The sequence below is a fragment of the Pleurodeles waltl genome, chromosome 6, assembly GCF_031143425.1.
Source record: "Pleurodeles waltl isolate 20211129_DDA chromosome 6, aPleWal1.hap1.20221129, whole genome shotgun sequence".
NCBI lineage: Eukaryota > Metazoa > Chordata > Amphibia > Caudata > Salamandridae > Pleurodeles > Pleurodeles waltl.
The window spans coordinates 1367648839-1367673299 of NC_090445.1; the positions used below are offsets into that span (position 1 = coordinate 1367648839).

General features: G+C 43.0%; 1 protein-coding gene across 4 annotated transcripts in view; it reads right to left on the reverse strand.

Annotated features, from left to right (window-relative positions):
- Positions 1 to 1644: 1644 nt before the first annotated feature.
- PARG (poly(ADP-ribose) glycohydrolase) overlaps positions 1645 to 24461 on the reverse strand; it is an 850138-nt gene continuing 827321 nt past the window's right edge. For all 4 annotated transcript variants that reach the window (XM_069240664.1, XM_069240666.1, XM_069240665.1 and 1 more), the window contains 2 exons: positions 21231 to 21359; positions 1645 to 6531 (listed from right to left, as the gene is read on the reverse strand). In XM_069240664.1, coding sequence (XP_069096765.1) covers positions 6371 to 6531; positions 21231 to 21359 — 290 coding nt within the window. In that variant the 3' untranslated portion in view covers positions 1645 to 6370. The remainder of the gene's footprint in view (positions 6532 to 21230; positions 21360 to 24461) is intronic.

Genomic DNA, 24461 nt, shown 5'->3' on the forward strand with positions numbered 1-24461 from the left:
GTTGTGTGGTACTACAACAACCTGGACTCTATGCTCAAGCATTGGTGTTCTGAACTATTTCAAGCACTTGTCGGTGGGAAAGCCAAATCTCGGAGACCACAGCCCTAGTTTACGCAACAGTCCAAGAAGTGGGAATCCCTAGTTTTACTTTGTATTCCAATGGGGCTGTGATGAGAGCTGCCCTTCCAGTTTGCTGTCAAAAGGTTCCCTAAGAGCACAGATCTATTCAGAAGGCCCCATGAAGGGCGAGTTTGGCTTCATGTACAGGTTTTTGCACCCTGAGCGACTGAGTCCCTATTGGGCTTCAGATAATCTTATGGAGGTTCAGCGCAAGTGAATAAATGAAGCCCATATGCACTTGCTGACTGCACCTTGGATGCGCTTGGTATCAACAAGGTATTCTAGTTCAGCAGTCTCGGAGCTTCTTACTACAGAGTATTCTGGGATACCATACAGGAAATCTTTAACTCTGCACTGGATGCAGAGGGATGTCTCAAGTCGGTAGCTTAAAAAATAGTCCCAGGGCCGTGTTCTGGTCATGCACAGGGCCTTTTAGACCTATAATTGAGGTCTTTTCAGAACTTGCTGCGCTGTGAGCTCTCTCTGGCATAAGGAATTATCGTGATCACATGGAATGGCCCCTTTGAGTCAGTGATGGAAACAACACTCTGGCAGGTGCTCCCTGTACATGTGTGGGTTTCTCAGGAACGGTAACGGTAACTTAACTCAGTCACCTATGGATGATTTTTGCCCAGGGAGCTTTAACTGGAGTCTTTTCAGAACTTGGCATCAAATGATAAGCATAGCAGTTCTCATGGGGCTTAATGATGTTTGCTTCGGGTATAGACAAATACTCAGGTTGGGGGATGGAGTACAAGCTTCATGGGCTCCCATCCAACCAGGCTAGTGGAACCATATCTGGCCCTCGGCTTGGCGGTCAGCACAGGATATGTTGACCCACCCCACTGCCAACCATTCCTAAGAATGTCCCTTCTTGGGACATAGAATGAAGTGGAACAGTTTTACTCACCTCCTAATTCACCATCTATAAGGACACTATGGGGCTCACTATACCCAAGTCGACCTGGTTAAGTCCTCTTGCCTAGGAGATAATCTGGTTCATGTGCCAATCTGTATTATATTACTATGGAATTCCAGGGTTCCTGCAACAGTGCTTCCGTGTAGTCTATGAATCCCTGTGGCACACTAGGGCATATTACTGAATGTATCTAATTACCACATAGACCCAGCTACAGGAAAAGTCTATCAAGACTTCTCCTGGTATTACTATTTATCCCAATTGCAGCTGAAGGTCAAATGTGAGTTTGTGACCGTTGTGTCCCACATGCAAAAACAAATTCTCACAAAATGTGGGTTTTATAGGCAGGCTGTTCCTTCCAGAAAACACACCTGGCTGCCATGGAGTATTACTACATCCAGAACTGAATGGCAAGAACTGAATGAGCAGTAGACTATAAGATGCAGATCAAGTCAATTAAATCCGTTGCTCCTCTTCTGATTAAGTATAGGGAGGAAATCACATTTGCATCTTCCAGCTACACAAGGGCAATTTATGATGTAATCAAGTTCCAATTCATCACTTCAAACCACTCAACAAAATTAAACAATGTCAGTGATTCTGAATGGTTTACCAGTATTTCTTTATTTGAGGCTACAAAATAAATCATGTACACAAAATGGAGTATTCCCCAAAATTTTGCAAGGCAACATCATGAAGCATAAAACAGAATACAAAGAGTATGCATCAAACAAATACATGTACAAATTAGAAATTAGTATTTCTTCGATAAAGGTGCAACAGAGGCATTTTGGAAGTGATCGGAAGAGGAATTTCCCTTTCTAAGTGCAATGTATTAGATATGCTGATTATTTTCAGACGCCTTTGCAGTGTCGCTTTCATCGTTCATCTTTCTTTTTCAAACACTGGGAACAAAAAAAGATTTTAAATGGCACGTACGGCAACATGGAACTTAAAAAAACTTTCCTTTGCAGTTTAAAATAAACTATACCATTGATACATGTATTTCTGCTTCATAGTCAAATTTACTTGCAACTTTTTACTTTATTTGATTGAATTACAAGGAAAAGGTTACATATCTAGCAGGGTAAAGAAAATAATAATGTAATCTACAAGGGAGGCATCAATCTGCGTTATTTTTCCAGCTAGAAAGCACACCATTAAATGTTTACCAACAAAGTATATGGGAGGCTAAGGGGTAACTCATACGATTTTCCGTAGAATGGGCAAAGTACCAAAAGACATTAAAAGATGCACCTTTAACAACATGAATTCTCATGGAAAGAAGAATTATCTCCCTAAAGAAAGCTATAAAGTAGGGTAATTCAAATGGCTTGCGGTTCCTGCATACAAAATTACTCCCAGACGTTCTAGTTCACTCCAGCCTTATTACCTATTAGTGTTACGCCCCGACACCCTTACAAAGCCTCAAAACATCTGCTATGGACATTCGGCATGTTTGATGTTGAATGGCACAGAGTTAATTTCACGCAAACTCGACAGTTTTGTAATTAGATGATTTACAAAAAACGATTACAATTAACAAATTTATATTTTCATTGCTACTTTAATTCTCAAAATAGTCTTGCTAAAAGCCAGAAAATGTAGAAATCATTAGACATGCACATACTGTGTGCCATGCTTTAGACTGGGCAGCTACATGTTTCAGTGGAGCATGCATATCTTTGCAGCACTGATAGTCTTTTATGAAATATAATGCCCAAATTCTGGTTAAAGCTCAGTAACATTTTGGATACAAGTAAAGATGTGTACATGAAAACAAACCCTTACAAATCAATCAACAGTTTGTCAATGTAATGACATACAAGTAATTATATAATTTATATCCCTCAAATCGATGTACCAGTTGGTTATAATTACAATTCAATGGTAAAAGATTGTTTTTATTTCTCTTCCCCTCTGCTTTTTTTCGCAGACATTCGTGTAATGATTGTGATTTAGAATATATGCCATTAAAATTATATTTTAATGCAAATGTAGTATTTACGCTAACATTTGGTTGCCTTATGTAAGATGATGGTATCTAAAATGTATCAATATGTGCAATGAAATCCAAAAATATTGGGGGGAAATAAATCTGCAATTAAACACATCCTATAGAAGAAAAAGAAGTTGGGGAACGACATGGGAGGATCGGTGGGTGGTGGCTTATGAACTTTAAAAAATGCAACAACTGGGCATGAAATGGTTGCATGAGGGAGAAGGCGTCAAAATGTGTAATAAATATACAGGAAAAGCCGAAACGACCTAAGTGCCAAGCCAAATACCAAACTTATAAGTGTAGGAAATGTGGCAATGTTTCCAAATCTGCTGCGATCAGCTACCCTGAAACCTCAGCCTCAAACACCCAGCCCGTCTCAGGTAGCTCGCACTATGGTGAAATGCATTTCACGGTAAGGGCATTTTCATTAGTGATTTTCAGCAGTGATATTATAAATTCTTTAAAGTGATAACTGTTTTCTTTTTCATAGGGATCTGTTAATCTATAGATTGGATTAAAATTGGTCCCTTGGAAAGGTGCGCCAGTATGAACCTCCCCTCCCCCCCCCGTTTCAAAAGGTACTGCCTTATTTTAGGGCACGGTGAAGCTTAAACCTGCATCTAAGAGAGGAGTGGGCAATGGAAGAGACCATATCTTGAAAACTACATCAGTGTAACCATCCATGCACAAGACTTGACAGATCAATGTTCTTGTAAGTTGTTCTCTTCCAAAGGTTTTGCAGCTGTCGAGTTTGGCAGAATTCACAGTACCTTATGAGATAATACTTTTCTTGTAGGAGCTGTGTAAGAGTAAATGCTAAATAAATACAAAACTTTTCAGCAATTTCCATCTCAGCAAGTAACTTCACACTTAGTGTTAACTGTAGTCAGTCAAGGTATCTTATCAGATATCAAAGTCCATTGATACTACACCAAAGCCAGAAACTCAAAAAGTGAATCTATTATATCTAGAAACTTTATCCGGAATTTTGCTGAAGCGCTTTAGTTGGAAAAGGTGAATAATCATGCTTAGCCTTTACAGATCCAACCTGTTTGTGTCCTGCCCTGAGGCCGGCATCATTCACCTGGCAGCCAAGCAGTATTTGGGCTTGAGAAGGATAGTTTAAAAAATATTTCCACCTGTCCTGTGCCAAATACCTTCAAGGTGATCGAAGGCATTGCAGACCCTGGTTTAGTTTAACTACTTTATAAAGTACTACATCTTATGTGTTACTTTAGCATGTTGCCAACATGTTATATAAGAATTTCAACTCAAAACCCAACAAACTGTAAATGGCAGTTCCCCAAGGCCCATTTCCTGAGAAAATAACTTCAGACATAACTTAAGGTCAGATGATTCAGGAGAAATGTGTACTGCTTGCTCCCTCATGGGCAGAAGGATGCAAAAAAAAAAAAAATACAGAAGTAAGAAAGAGAAATAAAAATTCATGATGCACATGCTCTAAACTTAAATCTCGTTGGCGACTAGGTTTTGGACTTTGGGGTAACTAAAAATGGACACTTCAAAAAGTTGACAACATTTTGGAATGATTATATAATGACCCTTCTAGATGCACTAAATGAATACCTTATGATTAAAACAGTGACACAAGTGTAAATGGGATGGTCACCTACAGTCTGTCTTAATGTATGCAGTGTTACACACTGACCGCTTCAGCAAGCATGGCCTACAGGGCTTGAAGGGTGTGGTTTGACGTATACCTCCACTACTCACCCTCACGAAAAAAACACATCCTGCTGAAATGACGGATAAAGGTATGTACTGCATAACGTGCTGTCACTGATTTTAACGCATGTGTGCACCAAATAATTAAAGGCAGTCCTTCAACTTCTTCTGGTAAGTGAAATACCATGGCATGAAAAGAAAGGTGATAACTGAGGAACCTAAATATCTTTATAGTGTGCATGACATCCAAAACTACTTTTGTTTCACTCTTAAGAAGACCAAAGTGAAAGTAAATGATTCGAAACATGGTACTCATGGCTTGTACCTTCAGGGGTCGCTGCAAGAGTCAAAGAATGGCAACTATAAAACGGGCTGACAACTGGACGAATTGCAGGCAGACAATGGATATACATCTTGAGACTGATGTGTGTAATATTCATCTAATATCACTACTCAAGAATAGCAAACTATTGAAAATGGAATAAGTTGAAAGCATTAGAAATGTATTAGTTTTGGGGCACATCAATATTCAGGCAAAATGTTGGGAACTATTTGGTAGGCATGGCATCTGAAGTGTGTAAAGAAATGGGGACAACATAGTTTTTCCAAAAACAATGTCTTCATACATACAATTGAGGGCCAAGTTGAACACTGAGTGAATTAATTAAATTATGTCAACATAAAATATTTAGGTGTGAGATATATATAGAAATGGTATCCTGTTAACCATATAGCTGAGGGTGTGCTGGTGATTTGTTTCTGCACAACATACTACAATAGTCATGGAGGCAAATAGTTAACAAACTAAATCAAAACAGCAAAACATAATGCATGCTTATGGGCGAGAATTAAATATCACTCAATCAAGTTCTGTTTTGAAGAAGGCCGTATGGAGGTAGGACGGAATTCCAGTGCCAGATTCGAAGAGTGATATAACCTCGCCATGTACAGACTTGTAGGCATTCAGTTAGTGATTTCAATATACTATATCAAAAAAACCTCTATTTTCTATATTCAGATTGGAAGTGCTTTCTTGTGAAAAGCAAACAAACCCACATTTCACTCAACCAAAATAACACTATTATAGTTCCTAGGTCTGATCCTTTAAGGTCAAAGAGAACAAGTACATTTGATAATTCATTGACAGAAGTACCAATGTAGGAATTCATAACAGCAACTAATCTATGTCATGCCTTATAAGTAAACGTTTCAGAACACAGTGCTGACACTTAAGGGATATAATAGCAAAACTCCAGTGAATGCCTAATGTTATGGAACCCAAAACAGATTATTTGTACCGCTCTATAAAAACAACCAATAACTCCTTAGCATCTAAAACTCAAAGCCTTGTTGAGTGATTAAAAGCGAAGGATTGCTTACTGATACGACACTCGCACCACGAGAAATTCAGAAGAAAATTAATTTAAACAAAATAGATCTCTCTTAGGACAAATCGAATTTAAAACCTACAAAAAGAAATCTTCTCTTTCTGAAAGCATGGTCTTGATATAGTATAAAGTAATAAAAATGCAATATGTACAGTTATATTAAGATACACCAGTCCATATATATATCTATTAGACCCAAGCCAAACATTGTTTAAAGAACAGGGACATCCTGTAGGACTGAACGCCTCCACCAGCTTATTCTGCTGAGGGAAGATCTTGTTCTTCATCGGTGGAGTCCGAAATAGTTATTGTGACGGCATTGTGGAGGAAATCATACAACTTAACATCCAGATTTTTTGGGCCCAAGCATGGACTGCATTCAGTATAATACTGCATCAACAACTTGTAAACATCCCCTGGGGAAAAGAGAAAAAACATTGTCAGAAATAGTCAAAAGAAAAAGTAGCACCGAAATAAAATCTAGGACAACAGATTGTGTGTAACTTAGCAAAGATCCACACCAGTAGTTTTAACAAATACATTTCTTGAGGTGGGAATAAGACTTCATGTAAATAGCAAAAAATATACTACCTAGGAAAAATATGGCAAACGTTGCACCTGCCAAATTAGGGTTAATATTTTTACTTGATTTAATGGACAAGTTACTTACTTTCTGTAACACCTTATCTGGTAGAGATTTTATCTAGCCGCAGATTCCTCACCTTAGAACTGTCTCCTGGTGTCAGACTGGATCTGGAACCTTTTTTTGAGCAGTACCCCTGTGCGCCAGTAGGTGACATAGCTCAGCTCCACGTGGTGTTGTCCATGCTGGAAGTGATGTGCTCAGTGCCTAAATAGGCACCACCCCCAGCACGCTGATGTCAGTTTATTTTTGGACTTTCCAGGCCAGGAGCATGTAACCATGAAGAACACTGACCACTGATGTGTAAAACTAGGGCTCTGAAAGGGTGACAACTCTGTCCCTAGAAATCCATTCGCAGAGTGGGAAGGATGGCTGGAGTAGGTAAGAAATCTGTGGCTAGATAGTCTCTCTACCAGATAAGACGGTACAGAAGGTAAGTAACTTGTTCATCTTAGAATTGATACCCAAACAATACCTTCCCAGAGGTAGGCCTGCGGACCAATTTCATCCAAGGAAGTCCTGCAGGACAGTTCTGATTGTCTTGACTGTCCAGGCAGTAGTGTTTTGTAAATGTGTGCAAGGAAGTCCATATTGCTACCTGGCAGATGCCTAGGTCCAGAACTCCGCGTGCTATTGCGGTGCTCGCAGCTTTAGCTCTGGTGGAATGAGCACAAAAACCCTCAGGGGGCTGTTTTCTGGTCAATGCGTAGCAGATCTTTATACAGAGCATGATCCATCGGGAGATGGTCTGCTTCTCCACAGCCTTTCCTTTCTTCGCTCCGACATACCCAATGAAGCGTTGGCCGTCCACCTGAACTCCTGTGTGCGGTCAAGGTAGAACGACAATGCTCTTTTTGGGACCAGATGGGCAAGTGGCTTCTCCTCTTTGGAAGGATGAGGAGGAGCGTAAAAAGTAGGCAGAGTGACGGATTGGTCTACTTGAAAGAGTGATCTCTTTTGGTAGAAAGGAAGCTCTCGTACGAAGTACCAGCTTATCTGGGTAGATGTTCAAGTATGGATGCTTAGATGACAAAGCCTGAAACTCGCGTACCCGCCAGGCAATGTTATTGCTATGAGGAAGGCCGTCTTGACGGCAAGGAGCCTGAGAGGACAACTGGGCAAAGGCTCAAAGGGAGAACACATAAGGAAAGTGAGGCAAGACTGAGATCTCAATGAGGCATAATGAAAGGAGAAGGTGGAAATAGATCTTGAAAACCTTTTAAGAATCTATTTACAATATGGGATTTGAAGTAGGATGGCTAGTCAGATAAATGCAGAAAAGCTGAAATAGAAGAAAGATACGCATTTAAAGTGCCCAGAGCAGAGACCTGCTGGGCAAGAGAAAGAATACGAGAAGTACCTGAGAAAGGGGGGCAGAAGGGGGATCAATGTGTTTTATTGCACATCATGCCACAAATTTTCCTGAACTCAATCTCCAGACAAGAAGGTGAAGAATTGACCGGTTTGAGGGGGAGAACCATTCCCTGCTGCTGCGACAGAAGATCCACCCAAAGGAGCAGTCTGATTGGAGGACCCACGGCCATACTCAACAGCTTGGGATACCAGACTCTTCAAGCCCAGTTCGGAGCCACAAGGATGACTTAGGCCCAGTTGTTCCCAATCTTCTTCATAACTCTGGGCAGGAGTGGTATGGGTGGAAAGGCATATAGGAAGCCTGTGCTCCATTGGAGAAGAAAACTGTCTCAGAGCGAGAGCAGCCTTGGAAACTCCAGTGCGCAGAAGTGCTGATACTGCGCATTCTTGCTAGTGAACAGATCTAACCAAGGCTCTCCCAAATGCTCAGATGAAAGGGAGCCCCTGGAAAGGAGGCAGGTGTCACTTTGGCATGTTTATAGTGAATGGCAGTGAGTGCAGGTGGTCCCCGTACTTTGGGGTGTTGCAGACGACAGCCTGGGGCGATCCCACCTTCAACAGCCAGATAGGGGAAGGCTGTCACCCCTGATCTCTGCAGATGAGCTGTAACCAGCACCATCACCTTGGTGAACACCTGAGGGGCACTGGTAAGGCCAAAGGGAAGCATGGTGAACTGGAAGAGCTTGTGACCTACTGTGAACCAAAGGGAAGCACGGTGAACTGGACGAGCTCATGACCTACTGTGAACTGTTGGTAACATCTGTGGGCACGCACGATGGGAATGTGGAAGTAAGTCCGGCAAGTTCAATACTACTATCCAGTCTACCAGGCAGACATGACTTGAGCGAGTGTGAACACTTTGAATTTCTCCTTCTTGCGGAAGAAACTGAGCTGGAGCAAGTCTAGCATAGGCAAAGGCATCCGTCATTCTAGGGCACCATAAAGTAGCAGGAATAGCAACCACGGCCTACTTCCGTCATCTGCACCCTCTCAATGGCTCCCTTGGCCAAGATGACTGTAACTTTCTGGCTGAAAAGGGATAGATTCTCCTCCGTCAGCCTGTCGTACATGGGTAGCATGAGAAGGGGAGTAGACCCAAAGGGGAGGGAGTATCCCCTTTAGACAATATGGAGAACCCATCAGTCTGAGGGGAGTAGTGGATTGGCCCAACCTCTGGCCGCCTGACCCACAGGGTTTATGGGTACTATGTCCTCAGCTGCACAGAGGCTGGAAAGCTTGTGCACCCCAGTAGCTTGGAGGGCAGAGCATCAGTGGGAAGCCCCTTCTTTGGCCGCAAAAGGAGTGAAAGGTGGACGGACGGCGGTGGCAATGGAAAGGCCCAAGGACTTAACTGTAGCCCTGCTGTCCTTAAAGTGCTCCAGCGTTGAATATAGTGAGGGTCCCTTCTAGATATATATAAAAACAAAAGAAAACACAAAGTCACGAATATAAAGTGAACACTTCACAAAAAACTTTCAACTTCAATACATCAGTCCAAATGTATCATAATGATCCTGGAATTAGCCAGTCAAGTTGAATGATGAATCCAAAGTCTTTATTCCAAATCTCATTCACTTATATACAGTCTGTAATCCACAGATTATGTTCCTTCCAGCCAACACGTGTTTCGTCTTGGGAAATGATAAATCCCTTATGACTTCTTCAGGGCTTCTTAAATCAGGCACTAATCATCTCTACTACAATTTGTAAATTCTTATATTCCAAAGTTTTCATCCAACACTCCAGTAGTGTTCCCATAACTCGTTATTCCGAAAATTATTTATTTTATGGCTCCAGCGTCTGACAGTAAGGACGCCTTGCGAGAACACTACTGGAGTGTTGGATGAAAATTTTGGAATATAAGAATTTACAAATTGTAGTAGAGATGGATTAGTGCCTGATTTAAGAAGCCCTGAAGAAGTCATAAGGGATTTATCATTTCCCAAGACGAAACACGTGTTGGCTGGAAGGAACATAATCTGTGGATTACAGACTGTATATAAGTGAATGAGATTTGGAATAAAGACTTTGGATTCATCATTCAACTTGACAAGCTAATTCCAGGATCATTATGATACATTTGGACTGATGTATTGAAGTTGAAAGTTTTTTGTGAAGTGTTCACTTTATATTCGTGACTTTGTGTTTTCTTTTGTTTTTATATATATCTAGAAGGGACCCTCACTATATTTAATTTTGTAGTTAGAAGTGTTTTTCCTCTGAGGGTAGGGTGTTTCCCTATTGAGGTTTCCTGCCATTTACTAGGGTTAGTTCATTACCCGTAGCGCCATTTATCCTTAGTTTCACACCCTGCTTCGTTGTTGCTCCAGCGTTGAACCCACCTGGTCTCCTAAGAGACAGGAGTCATCAAAAGGCATGTCCATAAGTGATGCATAGATATCCTCAGAATAGCCAGTTGGCCTCAGCCAGGCGTGGTGCTGTATGGCCACTGTCAATGAAACCACTCTAACCAGTGAGTCATGGTATCCAGTCTACATCTGATCATGAACTTAACTGCATCTCTCTGGTAAGCAACAGCCTGGTAGAGTACAGCCTGGGTCTTCTCCGGGACTGTTGGCAGCAACTGCGCAACCATATTCCACAGAGCATGAGAGTGGTGGCCCAAAAGACATGAAGTGTTGATGGGCTGCAGTACCAGGCTGGTGGAAGAAAACATCTTCTTCCCTCAGGTATCCAACCTCTTGGATTCCATATCTGGTGGTGCCATAGAAAATGTGCCATCATTTACTTGGAAGGTAGAGGCTTAGACCACCAAGTTCTCCAGGGCAGGGTGTTGTGTGAGGACGTTAGGGTCCCCTGGGTCGACGAAGTGGGGGCAGGCAACTGTCCTATTCACAGGATCCCCTTTTCTGGGCTTGGTTCAGGTCCCAAGTAGGACATCTGTAAGGGCTTCATTAAAAGGGAGAAGAGATTCTGAGGGGGGCACTCCCGGCTGAAGCACCTTGGTCAAGACATTTGTCATGGCTGCCACAGAATGCAGGCTATGCCAGGACCTCTGCTGCCCTTTGTACCACCATTAGAAATTATGCTCCCTCCTCCACAGCAATTGTGTGGAATTGGGGATCAGAAAAGGGACAGTGACAGGAGCATCAGCATCGTGACCAGTGCCAGAGGAGGTTGAGATGGAAGAACCGGCGCCGGTCTGCATCCATCCATGGATCCGATGGGAGAGCCTGGCACCTGGCTGGGCTAGACAGTGTGCATCCATTAGGGGCCCCTCCGGAACCCACAGGGCCCAAAGGCATGCCAGCAGGAGCAAGCAGCTCAAATATGAGGTGAAGGGCTAATAGAAATTCCTGAAGTTGAGTGGGGTTGCTCCGGCTTCCGGAAACTCAGGGAGGTGTGGAGCTGGGCCAGGAGCTGGCTCAACTACGGGAGTGTCAGGTCTTGAATGCTGATTCTCCCTCATCTCATCGGCCGACGGATGAGGTGAAGTCGAAGGCATCCTCAACTTCTTGCTCTTCTTTTTGTGGTGGGACTTACCCCATTCCCTAAAAACTTTGAGTGCAATGATCTCAGACTCTGTGACAGCTCCCAGAAGCTTTCTCTCAACTGGGATATAGATTGTTACAGTGTCTCAGAATGAGTTTTATTGTGCGGCACAGAGCAGGGCTTTGGATCATAGTTGTGCTTGAGCCACCAAAGGCATACAAGGTGTGGGTCTGTCACTGACATTGAAAGGTGACAGGTTCTGCAGGGCTTGAAGACGGCCTCCAGAAAAGAAATCCTGGCCACACCAGGAGTTGAGTCTCCCAAAAAACACTTTAACAAAAGTAAAAAAAAAAAAAAAAAGGTTAGCCAAAAAGTGACTAGGGGGTAGCTCTCTCTCAATATGCGCTAACTGGAGCAGGAAGAAAAGAACTGGCAGTGCACTGGAGTGGCATCTCTATGGGCACTGTGCACATCACGTCAGGCGCGGTTAACAATTCCACATGGAGCTGAACAATGCCACCCACCACCGCACAGAGGTACTGCTCAGTCTGAAGCCTGGAGATAATTCTAAGGTAAGGAGTCTGCAGATAGAAGCCTCTATTAGATACAGGCCATCTCTCATTGCACTTGAACAATCATGCAGTGTATGTCACTTCAGGAAGTGTTTTTTCAAAACTGAACAAAAATGAGATCTTTACAATTAAGTTCAAACAAACCCTAGATCTATGCCATTTTATTTGGACAATAATTAACTTATATATATATATATATTATATATATATCACAATATCAATGGTACTACCTTATTCACACAGCCATAATATTGGTGGGGCTTTACACAACTTTGTATGGATAGTTAGAAATAAATGCTGCACCAGTTAAACCATCAGATGAGCTTTATTGCCAAGAAGGACCACCCATGAAACCCAGGCCCCCTTCATTTTCCAACCATGGGATTTTAACACAGATTTACACCACTTCACTTGGGGAACTACATTATTAATGAAGTGTACAAAGATTATTTTGGAAACCCATCTTCCTGCAGTTGAACAGGAGAGGAGACATTACTTTTGCAGTGATTCTTCCTCTACTATTGGTAAATTCTCCTTCCCTCAGATCCGTAGAATGTCTGGGACCAGCAGGCTGAAGACTGAAGGGCATTACTGCCCAGAACAAAAATGTTTATTCATGTTGTTTTATTGGGTTTATTCACAAACTCCAAACGCATACATATATATTTATATATGTAAATAATTAAACATAGTCCATAATAAAAAATAAAATGATCCAATAAAAATCAAGAATAATTCAGTCATTGTAAGCCTCAAAAACGGAAAAAAAGTTAAGGGCCAGATGTAGACAGCTTTTTGCATGGTGCAAACTGCGAAAATCGCAGTTTGCGCCATGCAAAAAGCCTTTTGCGATGCACATTCACAACTTGCGAGTCGGTACCGACTCGCAAATTGTGAATGCAACTCGCAAATAGGAAGGGGTGTTCCCTTCCTATTTGCGACTCGCATCGCAATGCAAAATTGCTTTGTGACCGCGAATGCGGTCGCAAAGCAATTTGCAGTTACCAAAAGTGTCACACTGGTGGTAACCCATTCGCAAAAGTGAAGGGGTCCCCATGGGACCTCTTCCCCTTTGTGAATGTTGCCAATAAGGGTTTTTTATTTTGCAACTCCTTTTCCTTTAAGGAAAACGGGCTGCAAAATAAAATAAAAAACTGCTTTATTTAAAAAGCAGTCACAGACATGGAGGACTGCTGTCTTCAGCAGGCCACAATCCCTGTGAGTGCAGGGACTCGCTATGGGGTCGCAAAATGCGACCTACCTCATTAATATTAATGAGGTGGGTCTTTGCGACCCCATAGCGACTCGCAGTCGGTGTCTAAGTCACCGTACTGCATCCGATTTTGCGAATCGGAAATTGCGAGTTGCACCGACTCACAATTTCCGATTTGCAAAATCGGACTTTGATACATCTGGCCCTAAATCACTTCCTTAATAAATAATCATTACAGAGGTGTATTTTATGTTAATTAAACAAAAAAGATTTACAATGCTTATATTGCTATCATCTAAGATGATAAAGTCTTTCAGATATTTGCTCTAATGTGAGTATAGCTGCACACGTCCACATAGGACATAAGTAGTCTAATTTGTAATAACCTAAACAACATATGTGTTAACCTATAGTAACGGGATACCATACACAAGACATTAATAAGCAAAACAGATGTACTAACTGTAATATAAAGCCAATCTTCTGTCAAAAGACTCAAGCCTGCCATGTAGCTTCAGATCAACATGGCCATAACAGGTCAAGTCAATACATGAGGCACATGAGCCATTGAACAGCATTTGACAGTTATCAGCAATACTACATATTTACCTCACTTCCTTACTAATACAAAATTTGAACCCTAAGAGAAAGTGAGATTTACATCTGAGGTCCTTGTCCTGTTGTCTGAACCCACCTGCAAACTTTTATCTATGAATAATTTAATTATCGATTTCTTCTCTTTCATTTCAGGCCATCTAGTTTGGTAAAATGGAGTGGGAAGAACAAACTGCTAAGCAAATTATAGTGACAGGCCTCCTATAGCATTTTGGTGCATGCAGAAGAGGGACTTCTGTCTGTGTTGTCACAGCCAGTGCTTGCAGTTTTTGGGCAGGTGCTTCTGGGTTGGGGGTGCTTGTAATACCATTTGAGTTTAAGCTGTGTGATTTATTTGAAATATAATATTTTTAAAGGGGTCATAAAATATAATATTTTAAAGGGGTCATATACTGAAATGTACAAATACCAAAATAAATTTATCATCAAAACTTGCTCAAGCTTGATATCAGGTCTCAAGCTGATAGCTGTGGCATTGCAAGAGGCAATTAGAAATACCCATCTGGCTGCTTTGCAAATAGTAATCAGCAAAATTGAGCTCCAAGGCTATTGTAGTTTGTCTGTCACTTGTTCTCTGAGCCAGCATCCCTGCTTGGCGGAAGCCACTGAATAAGGAGGGGCACTCGATGACGACTTGCCGGAAAAGGGTCCACTCTATAGTGGATGAAGGATATGTGCGGGAGGAGACAAAGCAAGAAATGGTTGATGCGAGTCCAACGTAGCATGCTAGGACTGATCAATGCTCAACTGCAAATTAGTACTATGTGCACTTTGTTGTCTGAATCTATTAAGACATATGACCGATTTGTTTCTGGATTAAAAATGTAAAAATAAAGACTTTTAAAAAAATTGTATATTTGGCTTGTTACCTTGAGGGCTAGTTTAATATCCACGCAGGAAATAAAAATCTTGGTTTCTGGGGAAGGATCCACAAAAATATAAGAATGTTTTCTTCGAGAATGTGAGCTAAGTCAAACCCTTTGATAAAATAAAGCTTCAATTCAGACAATTTATTGTGGCGAAGCACACTATATAAGGATCACGAATGTGTGGTAAAAAAAAAACACGCACGCCATCACAAGTTGAAGTTACTGGGTTTTAAAGGCTTATTAGCAAAACATTTAAAAAAAACACTCTCAAAACTTGGTGGGCCTTTTAGTTGGATAATACATAGGAAGGAGCCATTAAAATGACCCTTAAAGATAGTTTAAAAAAAATCTATTTGAGGTTCTGTACAATCCAATAACACACTAGTATGACCTTAAAGAGTCAACGTGAATACTTGACTGTGCCAAATAGGAGACAAATGAAAGTGCATCATCTAAGGAGGAAGAAAACAGTGGTTAATGGTTTATGAATAACAAACACTCATTAAACATGAAGAGAAAAGAAAAGATAAAAGGAAACCTCAAACACATTTTTTGTCGGATTATCTCTTACATTTTACATCTGAGCTAATTGCCAGTTAACATGGACTGATTGCTGATTTGTGGCGTGAATTTCTTTGTAATCTAATTAATTCTGAGCCCTCATTGTGTGTTACGGGGTTTCCCATCTACTGGAGTGCATCCCATAGGTCCATAGACACCGGTGTAACACTAAGGGTGAGGGTGCCTTGTGGTGTGAGAGGAGCAATGGCTAATACACTATGTAACGTGAAAATAATTAAAAAACAAAACAAAAGTAAACTCAGGGTGAACCCTCTGGGGGACCTACAGCAAAGGGGGCAGGCAGTGTAGTCAATACGATCCACTACAGTTGTCTAGGACGATCTGTGCTTTTCGCTCAGGGTACAAACATGCATGGGCTGAGCTACACTGTCAACCCCAGCTTTGGTCGTGAGCAGTGCTCTCTTCCACATTGTCTAACCCAACTTTCCCCTCTTCAATCTCCAATGCGTTTTATCCTGACATGCTCTGTTCCCCCTTGCCTGAAATGTCTTGGTTTTCCCAGTTCTCCAGTGTCTTCCCCGATAGTCCACTAAAGCGTCTTCTCTGAGAAGTACACTGTCCTCTGCCCTCGACCACGCGGTTACATCCCTTGCCCATGGTCCACCACTGGTCCCATCTCAGATTTCCATGTTAGTGCAATTCGGTGCCTAACTAACGTGAGGACCAAATCCAGAAATCTCGTACCCAGCTTTACGTGTCTTGGTTTGGGAAAAGTTCCTCAGGAAACACAACTCCAGTGTGTGAGGCAAAGTGCGTTTGAGTGTCTCAAGGAGGCGATCCAGCACACCAGTCCAATAGGTCTGAAGCACTGGGTATCCAAGTAATATGACTGATATCAGCATCTAGTGCCTGACACCGTGGACACCAGAGAATCTCCCCACATTATGCCACCCGCAAGCGATGTGGGGTAAGGTAGGTCATATGCAGGAAGTTGAATTGAGTGTTTTTGAGGCTCGTGTCACGAGATACTTTCTTTGGGTATGCAAGCATCTTGTCTCATTCCCTGTCACTGAGTGCATAGCCCAAAATACCCTCCCATTTGACCTGGGGGTGGTCTCTGACCCATGTCTTTCAGAGCCCTATACAGCCATTTCACCCGATGTCGCACCAAACCCAGGGAGAGTAACAGCTAAAGTACATAGAGAGCTGTGGGGGCTCGCCTTCCTGAGCCCCACAACTCAGCGTATGATCTCACCAGACCTTCTCACTTCAAGAATTGTCTGCCAGGCAATGTATATTTATCCATTAGACCTCCTAAGGGGATCAGGGTGCCAACCTCACCCTTGCTATCTCTGCCATCATCCAGGCATGAAGATGAGCAGCCGTAAAATAACGGACCGGTTTCCCATGCGATAAACCCAACAAAGGAATGTCTGGTGCATACAGTGGGGCCCTCCACATCCTAACTACACCACAGCACCAGATGTAGAAGGCTACCTGCACAAGACGCCAATCTGTAGGATCAGGAAGTAAGAACGCAGTAATTTGGCCAATAAAAGTCCCTGATAAGGGGCCAGCCCTAAGAGGTCCAAAATTGTAGGAGCACTTTTGTCCAGCCATCTCGTCACCCACTTCAGCTGAGCTGCTAAATAGCAAGGGTACTACAGTTAAAATTGCCACAGCTCTGTGGAGGATAAGGGGCATATATTTCCTAATGGACGGTCAACCCAGGTACCACCCCAAATTTCTCAATCAGTTCCAGAATGATGGAAAACGTCTAGGCCAATTCAGTCTTGTAAAGCAGTACATGAGCTGCATACTCCAACTGTATTTCTTGATATATGCCAACTGGTTGGCTGCTAAGAGGATGGATTACATGGGTATCTTTGTAATGTACCCTGCCCATTGGAACAATCTTTGATATCATCCTGTCCTGAGCTACAGGGTTAATGTAGAGTATCTTGACAGCTGCTTTTTTTTTTTACCAAACCCATTAATTCAGACCACTAATTGTTTATATCAACATAGGGGCATTTCCATATATTCCTAATACAAAGTATCCAATGTCTTCTAGATGTCAAGATTGGTAGGCAGACTTTGGCTTGCGTTTATTATGCCAAAGGACATTTGGCCGCCTGCACCGCAGCACTTAAACAGTGCTGCAGCAGTAGGTGGGAATTGCTTTTGTTCCCCCACCCCCGTAAAAAGAAACACCGGCATCCAGAGTGTTTTGGTGTGTGTTCAGGGGTAAAATGTTTGCGAACCGTCAAGACTAATAATTTGCCTGAACTGTGTTATGAATTTAAATAATCGGCAGAGTCTCCTGAGGCTGGCTATTGTATTCCTACTGGGAATGAAACCATTATTGCCAGTATCAGCGAGCCCAGCAAAGGGCTAAAATGTTATTATCCACATTTACCACTATCCCGGCCTATATGGCCCTCTTTCCATTGCAATAAGACAACACTATCAGCAGTGCTCCTACAAGGCACCAGTAGCATACGTATGACTACTGCTTCCTCGAAAGCCCCCAGCAGCTAAAGGGTTAAAAGACCAGCAAGTCTTGGACTGCTGATGAGTGGTTTGGGCTAAGGGATGCAGCATTCATTGAGGGAAGGGTCAATGCAGAATGATGCTGAAGGTCTCGGTCTCATCCTCATCTCGTTCACCGAATGAGAGGTATGAATGTGTTGCTTGTACAATTGGCATGGCTAAGGCTCAACAACAGAAGTGTGCATGCAGTGCTCCTCATGGTCGATGTGACGCCATATCCATCCTCTGCTACAGTGTTGATGCTTGCTTAACCCTCCGCGCCCCCACCGGGTTAGCCTAGAATACTCCTTGCACTTCACAAGTGCCACGCCTGCGCCATTCAAGTCTCTGTAAAAAAACATTATTCTTTTTCGGTACCCTATGGGTTATCTTTTGCAACTGTTTCGAGTAACAGTAAGCTCAGGCATACTCAACTTGCTTTCTACATGTACAAACCAAACTAACATGCAGGATGACAGATAGGGGCAGGATGATAAATTTGTAGCCTTAGTTATACCACAATTTATTCTAAAGTATCAAGAGCCTCCAGTAAATCACTTTCTCACTTCCTTCAGGCAAATCTCTGACAACAGAAGTGCCGCTTGGTAATGCCAAGAACTGTAAAAATAAATAAATCAAATAACAAAAAAAATACAAAATAAACCTTTTCTCTTTTGTCATTAATCGAAGCCAAGTAAAAGAAATCCCAGAATCTTAACATTAAGAAACAATTACAGAAAGCCTCAGATATATTTCAAAACACAACAATCACTGAAGACCAAAACAACGTATTGAGCCAGTGGCAAGAACAATGATATATGTAAAAATAAAACAGCATGTGTGAAAAGACAGAATAATTTCACTGGTTTGCAATCCTGCCAGGAGACCCTGAGCTATTGCTTGATTCTGAATAACTCATTGTGAGTGGATTCGTAAAGAAATCATCCAGGACCAGTGATAATGCATTCAAACATTCTGGAGTTAGTTCTTTACCCTCTGAATGATGAACCATTCACTGAGAGTCTTTTTGCTTACCAATATAATATTTTATGCTTAATACTTCATTTAGAAGCCACACGTTGAGTGATTAGGACAAGGATTAAGGAAACACAAGTAGAATAATCACAACTTAGACATTAGCAGGTTAATCACAACTTCCATCGGGGCAAAATTTACAATGATTTGTGGTTGAAAGTAAGCCAGCAGGTAAAGCAGCTTTTTAGACAGAACGACTTGCTAAGGGTAGTGGCAGGGCTGATTGAACTCTTACATCACCTTGCAGTTTCACCTGCATCGCTCTTCTGCTGGGACATAAAGAAGGATTGATCAATCATGCAATTGTTATGTGGAGGAATACCCTCGTAGCAGTTCTGCAGTACTGTTCTGTAGGCAAACAGCACCACAAGATCCCCATCAAAAGACGGTGAAGTCTGCACTCACGCCACCTTAGATGGGTTTATCCCCTTCAACGGCATCTGTTGTTCTGATTGGTTGAAGGGACCACAATAATAATTTCTCCAACTCCCATACTGGTGAAGGAATCACAATCCTTCACAACTCCTATACAGAGGGGGTTCATTTAGTCAATTTTTGACTGGGAAATATTTTGTTTTGAGTTACATCCATTTATTAATATAATAATGTCATGCTAGTTCACTTTAACAGTCAAAAGAGTCACCCTGCCTGCTTTCAAGTTATTCCGAGTTCACCCCTTAATCATGAATGCTTTGCTGTGTTCTTCCAGAAAGAACAGTTTCTTCATTTAGAAATGCAATGTAATGTTTGTAGTTCGATGAATTTACACTGAGCGGCACATCTCTGTCGATAAACACATGAACTACTACTTGAACAACGTTCTTAAATCGGTTCCACTTCAGCTTAGAGGGACATGGGCTAGCAAACAAGAGGATACACATCTGGTCACGCAGTTGTAGTATGTAGTATCTGTTTTAGTATGTGTTTCTTTATCCTGTGCCTTTAAATAGTTTGTTGTCATCATGTTCCAAATGTGTCATAAGATTCCATGGAATCTTATGACAGGCAGTTGGTCGTCAAGTGCTGGAAGGGATGGGAGACTTACTGTCAGCTGGTGCTTCATGTCGTGGGTTCATCTACTCTGAGAAATAAAAGACACAAATAGTCTTTTACCTTTTTACTGTCTTGTGTCTCACTGTGATCATCGCTACAGCAGTGGTTCAGTGGTGGAGGTTTTGAGCTGTAAACCATTAAAGAGTGTTTTCGTAGCACAAGTAGACACACTATGTCTTCATGCTGTTATTTTTTTTTTTTTTTAAAGAATTGAGGGTATAAGGTAAGAGACTGTAAGCTACTTTGTAAATTTCAAGTGTACGACATTCCTGAGGTAAATCTGTTAAGCATGGGTATCCTCTATTCAAGCTAACAACATTTGAGCATTTTTGTGCCATACTTCAACTAGGCATGGGTAGGAGCACAGAAAGTCTCTCACAAATCACCAGTTTCGTATGAAGAAAGAAATGGAGAAACGGGGGCTGCCTATTGAGATATTTGGCACCCTCTGCCTCACTAATTGAGAAGACATGGGGGCTACTTCAAGTAGAAGTAAGGACACCAAGAAGTGCAACAGTGGAGGTCTCAGTGCTACAATTTCTACATATTGTCCCATCAAGATTATTTATTTACATTCCACAGTAGTGGTTTCGGTATGTGTAGGATACATCTAATAAGTACTGCTAGATGGAGGACAGCCGAAGAAGCCGATCGAGTGAGATGGTTCCACAGTAACCTATCAAGGTGTTCCAGTTATCTGCTGGTTTGTTGAGGGAAATAAATAAAGCAGATAACCGTGAAGTTCCTGCAAGGAGACCCTTGTGTGGCAGTAGGACCTCACATTTACGTAAATAAAGGCCTGAAGTAAGTAGTAACTGACGGTGACAGCAATAGATACTGGTATACAACAGGTTGGGTATTCTTGGTTACAAGTATATGGTTTATGTCCAGTACTTATGCGTGTACCCAATTGGAATACGATCTGTATATTCCATGCTTTGGCAACTTGATGTAAACCTTCCCATATGATACATATATGTTGTTTGATACAATGTGACCTTTTTAAACTTAGACTGCATGACATATATAGCGAGGTTCATTATAAACTGAAGATGTATGACCGGACTTTGCAACTCAAAATACCAGACATTTCTGTGGAACCCTTCTGTTTGGGGGAAGGAGGCTTGCATGAAAGTACAGTAACATTTTCAGAAAAAACATGTAAAAGGTACGCTCTGGTCAGTTACCTACCACACCACATCTAGAACAAGACATAACATCACTCTGCACTTACCGACAGTCAGCCCGCTCTTCGCAAGAGCCGAATGCATGTTGTAAATGTCTCTCATTAAATGATGGTCTCCAAAGGTGAAGTATACCACGTCCCTTCCAGCCTGGGAAGCTGCCAGGATCTGTAGTAAGGCTATAGTAAAGGAAAAGATAAAAGATAATGGAAGGATACAGATGCAGCTCAAACTGAAATTTACTTCGCGTTAAAAGCATGCTAGAGATATGTTAAGTGTTTATGTTATTCGAAAAAGTTACTTACCTTCAGTAACACCTTATCTGGTAGAGACATATTCTAATTGCAGATTCCTTACCTCAGAATTTCCCCCAGATGTCAGTCTGGATCTGGAGATTTTTCTTGAGCAGTATCCCTACGTGCCATCAGGTGGCATTGGTCAGCGCTGCGTCCATCGCCGGTGTCGTGCGCACCGGATATGTCGTCACAGGACCTCTATATGTGCCAACCCAGCGCGCTGTCAGTTTCTTTTCACAACTTTCCATGACAGAAGCGTGGAGCCATGAAGAACTGTGAAAACGGTGCACCATGGTTCCTGTCCCTAGAAATCAGTTCACAGGGCGGGGAGGATGGGCAGGTCGGTAAGGAATTTGCAACTAGAATATGTCTAACAGATATATCATTCTCAAAGGTAAGTAACTTGCTCATCTGATAGAGACTTCTAGTTGCAGATTCCTTACCTTAGAATTGATACCCGAGCAATGCCATCCCCTGTGGTGGGCTGCAAATTAATATCACACCAAAAAGTCCTGCAGGACCGAACGGCCGATGTAGCCATCTCTGCAGATCTGACTGTCCAGGCAGTAGTTTTTGGTGAACGTCTGCAGTGATGCCCATGTTGCTGCCTTACAGATGTCCAGGACTGGAACTCCGCTTGCTAATGCAGTGGTTGCAGCTGTCACTCTGGTAGAGTGAGCATGCAAACCCTCGGGGTTGCTTTTTAGCAAATGCGTAGCACATTTTAATGCTGAGAACGACCCACCAAGAGATGGTTGTCTTCTGCACTGTCTGACCTTTCTTCACACCCACATACCCAACAAAGAGTTGATCATCCACCCGTAACTCTTTGGTACGATCAAGAGAGAATACCAATGCTCTTTTTGGGTCCAAGTAATGGAGTCTCTCATCTTCCTTAGAAGGCTAAAAGTTGGCAAGGTGATGAATTGGCCTACATGAAAGGATGTGACCACCTTTAGCAAAAAGGAAGCCCTGGTGCAAAGCACGACTTTGTTGGGATAGATGGAAAATAGGGTGGCTTAGATGACAATGCCAGCAGCTCACTTGCCCTGTGGGCAGTTGTAATGGCCACAAGGAAGGCTGTTTTCAAGATGAGAAGCCTGAGAGAACAATTGCGAAGAGGCTCAAAAAGAAGCACACATTAGAAATGTCAGAACCAAATTCAAATCCCATTGGGGCATGATGGAGGAAACTGCCCTGCCTGTTGCAGTACCACATGGCGGTGGTGTTGTCATCCCAGGAGAGACGCATTTCACTACTGTCAGATCTAGATGGGGAAGGGAGGCGGTCTGCCTCTGACGCCGAGCCACCACTGCAGATCTCGGTCAGTTGCCTCTTAGATCTGGATCATGTCGGAGATATACCCCTGATGCTGCGCCCACTGGAACTTCAGGTCCCACTGCAGAGCCCTCGTATGCCATCTGGCATGTGTCACCAGCAGGATGTAGGAGGCTATGAGGCCCAGCAGCCTCAGAATCATTCTCATCGAAATCCAGGACAGAGGCTGAAACATTGGTATCATAGCCTGAATATCCTGGACTCGCTGCTCGAGAAGGTAAGCCCGAAACTGCACAGTGTTCAGAAGAGCTCCAATAAAAGGGAGCGCCTGAGAGGGATTTTAGGTGTGACTTCCGCACGTTTATAGTGAACCCCAGCAAATTAAGTAAGTCCGCAGTAGTCTGGCGGTGGGAGACAACAGCTTGGGGCAAGCCCCCCTTCAACAGCCAGTCATTGAGGTAGGGGAAGACTGGAAAACCTGACATGCGAACAGTGAAATCACCTTTGGAACACCCAAGAGACGCTGTAAGGCCAAAAGACAGCATGATAAACTGAAAGTGCTTGTGGCCTACCGTGAACCGCAAGTAACATCTGTGGGCAGGCAGGAAGAGAATATGGAAAAAGGCGTCCTGCAAGTCCAATGCAACCATCCAGTGTCCTGGGTTCAGCACAGATAGAAGTTGAGTCAGAGTGAGGAAGAGATTGGGAGCCTGAAGGTCTAGGATAGGGCGGAGGCCCTTGTCCTTTCTGGGCACCAGAAAGTAGCAGGAATAACAACCACAACCTACTTCTGTCCACAAGGACCCTCTCTATGGCTCCCTTGGCCACGAGAACCATAACCTCCTCATGGAGAAGTGCCAGATGGTGGTCCGTCATCCGATCGTAGGATGGTGGCATGGATGGAGAGGTACTCTCCAAGGGGAGGAAGTAGTCCTTTCAAACTACTTGCAAAACTCACCTGTCTAACGTGATGAACTGACAACTGGGCAGGTGATTGCGAATCTTGCCTCCGACTGGTCTCTGGTGAGGAAGCGTCAGACTCGGAAGGAGTGAAGGCTGCTGCAGAGGGGTGGGTGGTGGACTGGCTAGACCTCTGGCTCCCGGATCCATGAGAACGTTGGATCGCACGTCCTTGGCCACACAGAGGCTGGGCAGCAGGCACTGCACCGTGGCTGGAAGGGAACGGACATGGGTGGGCGCCCCTGCCATAGCCACAAAAGGGGCGAAAAGCAGACTGAGGGGGGAGATGGACAGCTGCAAGGCCCAAGAACCTGGCCATAGCCTGGGACTCCTTAAAGCGCTTGAGTGCCAAATCTGCTTTGTCTCTAAAGATACAGGTGCCATCAACGGGCATGTCCATAAGGGTGCCTGGGACATCCCCCTAAAAGCCAGACATCCTCAACCAGGTGTGGTGCCTCAAGGCCACAGTCGATGCAAGCGATATGCCTAGTGAGTCGGTCGTATACAGCCCACATTGTATTGTGAAATTCTCTGCATCTCTCCCATTAGCAATAGATTGGGAGAGAATGGTACGGGCCTCCTCCAGGACCTGTGGCAGGACCTGTGCAACCGTGTTCCATAAAGTATCAGTGTAACGGCCCAAAAGGCATGCAGTGTTCACTGACCGCAAGGCCAGGCTGGAGGAAGAAAACATCTTCTTCCCAAGTTGATCCAGCCTCTTGAAATCCCTATCTGGCGTGTGGAAGG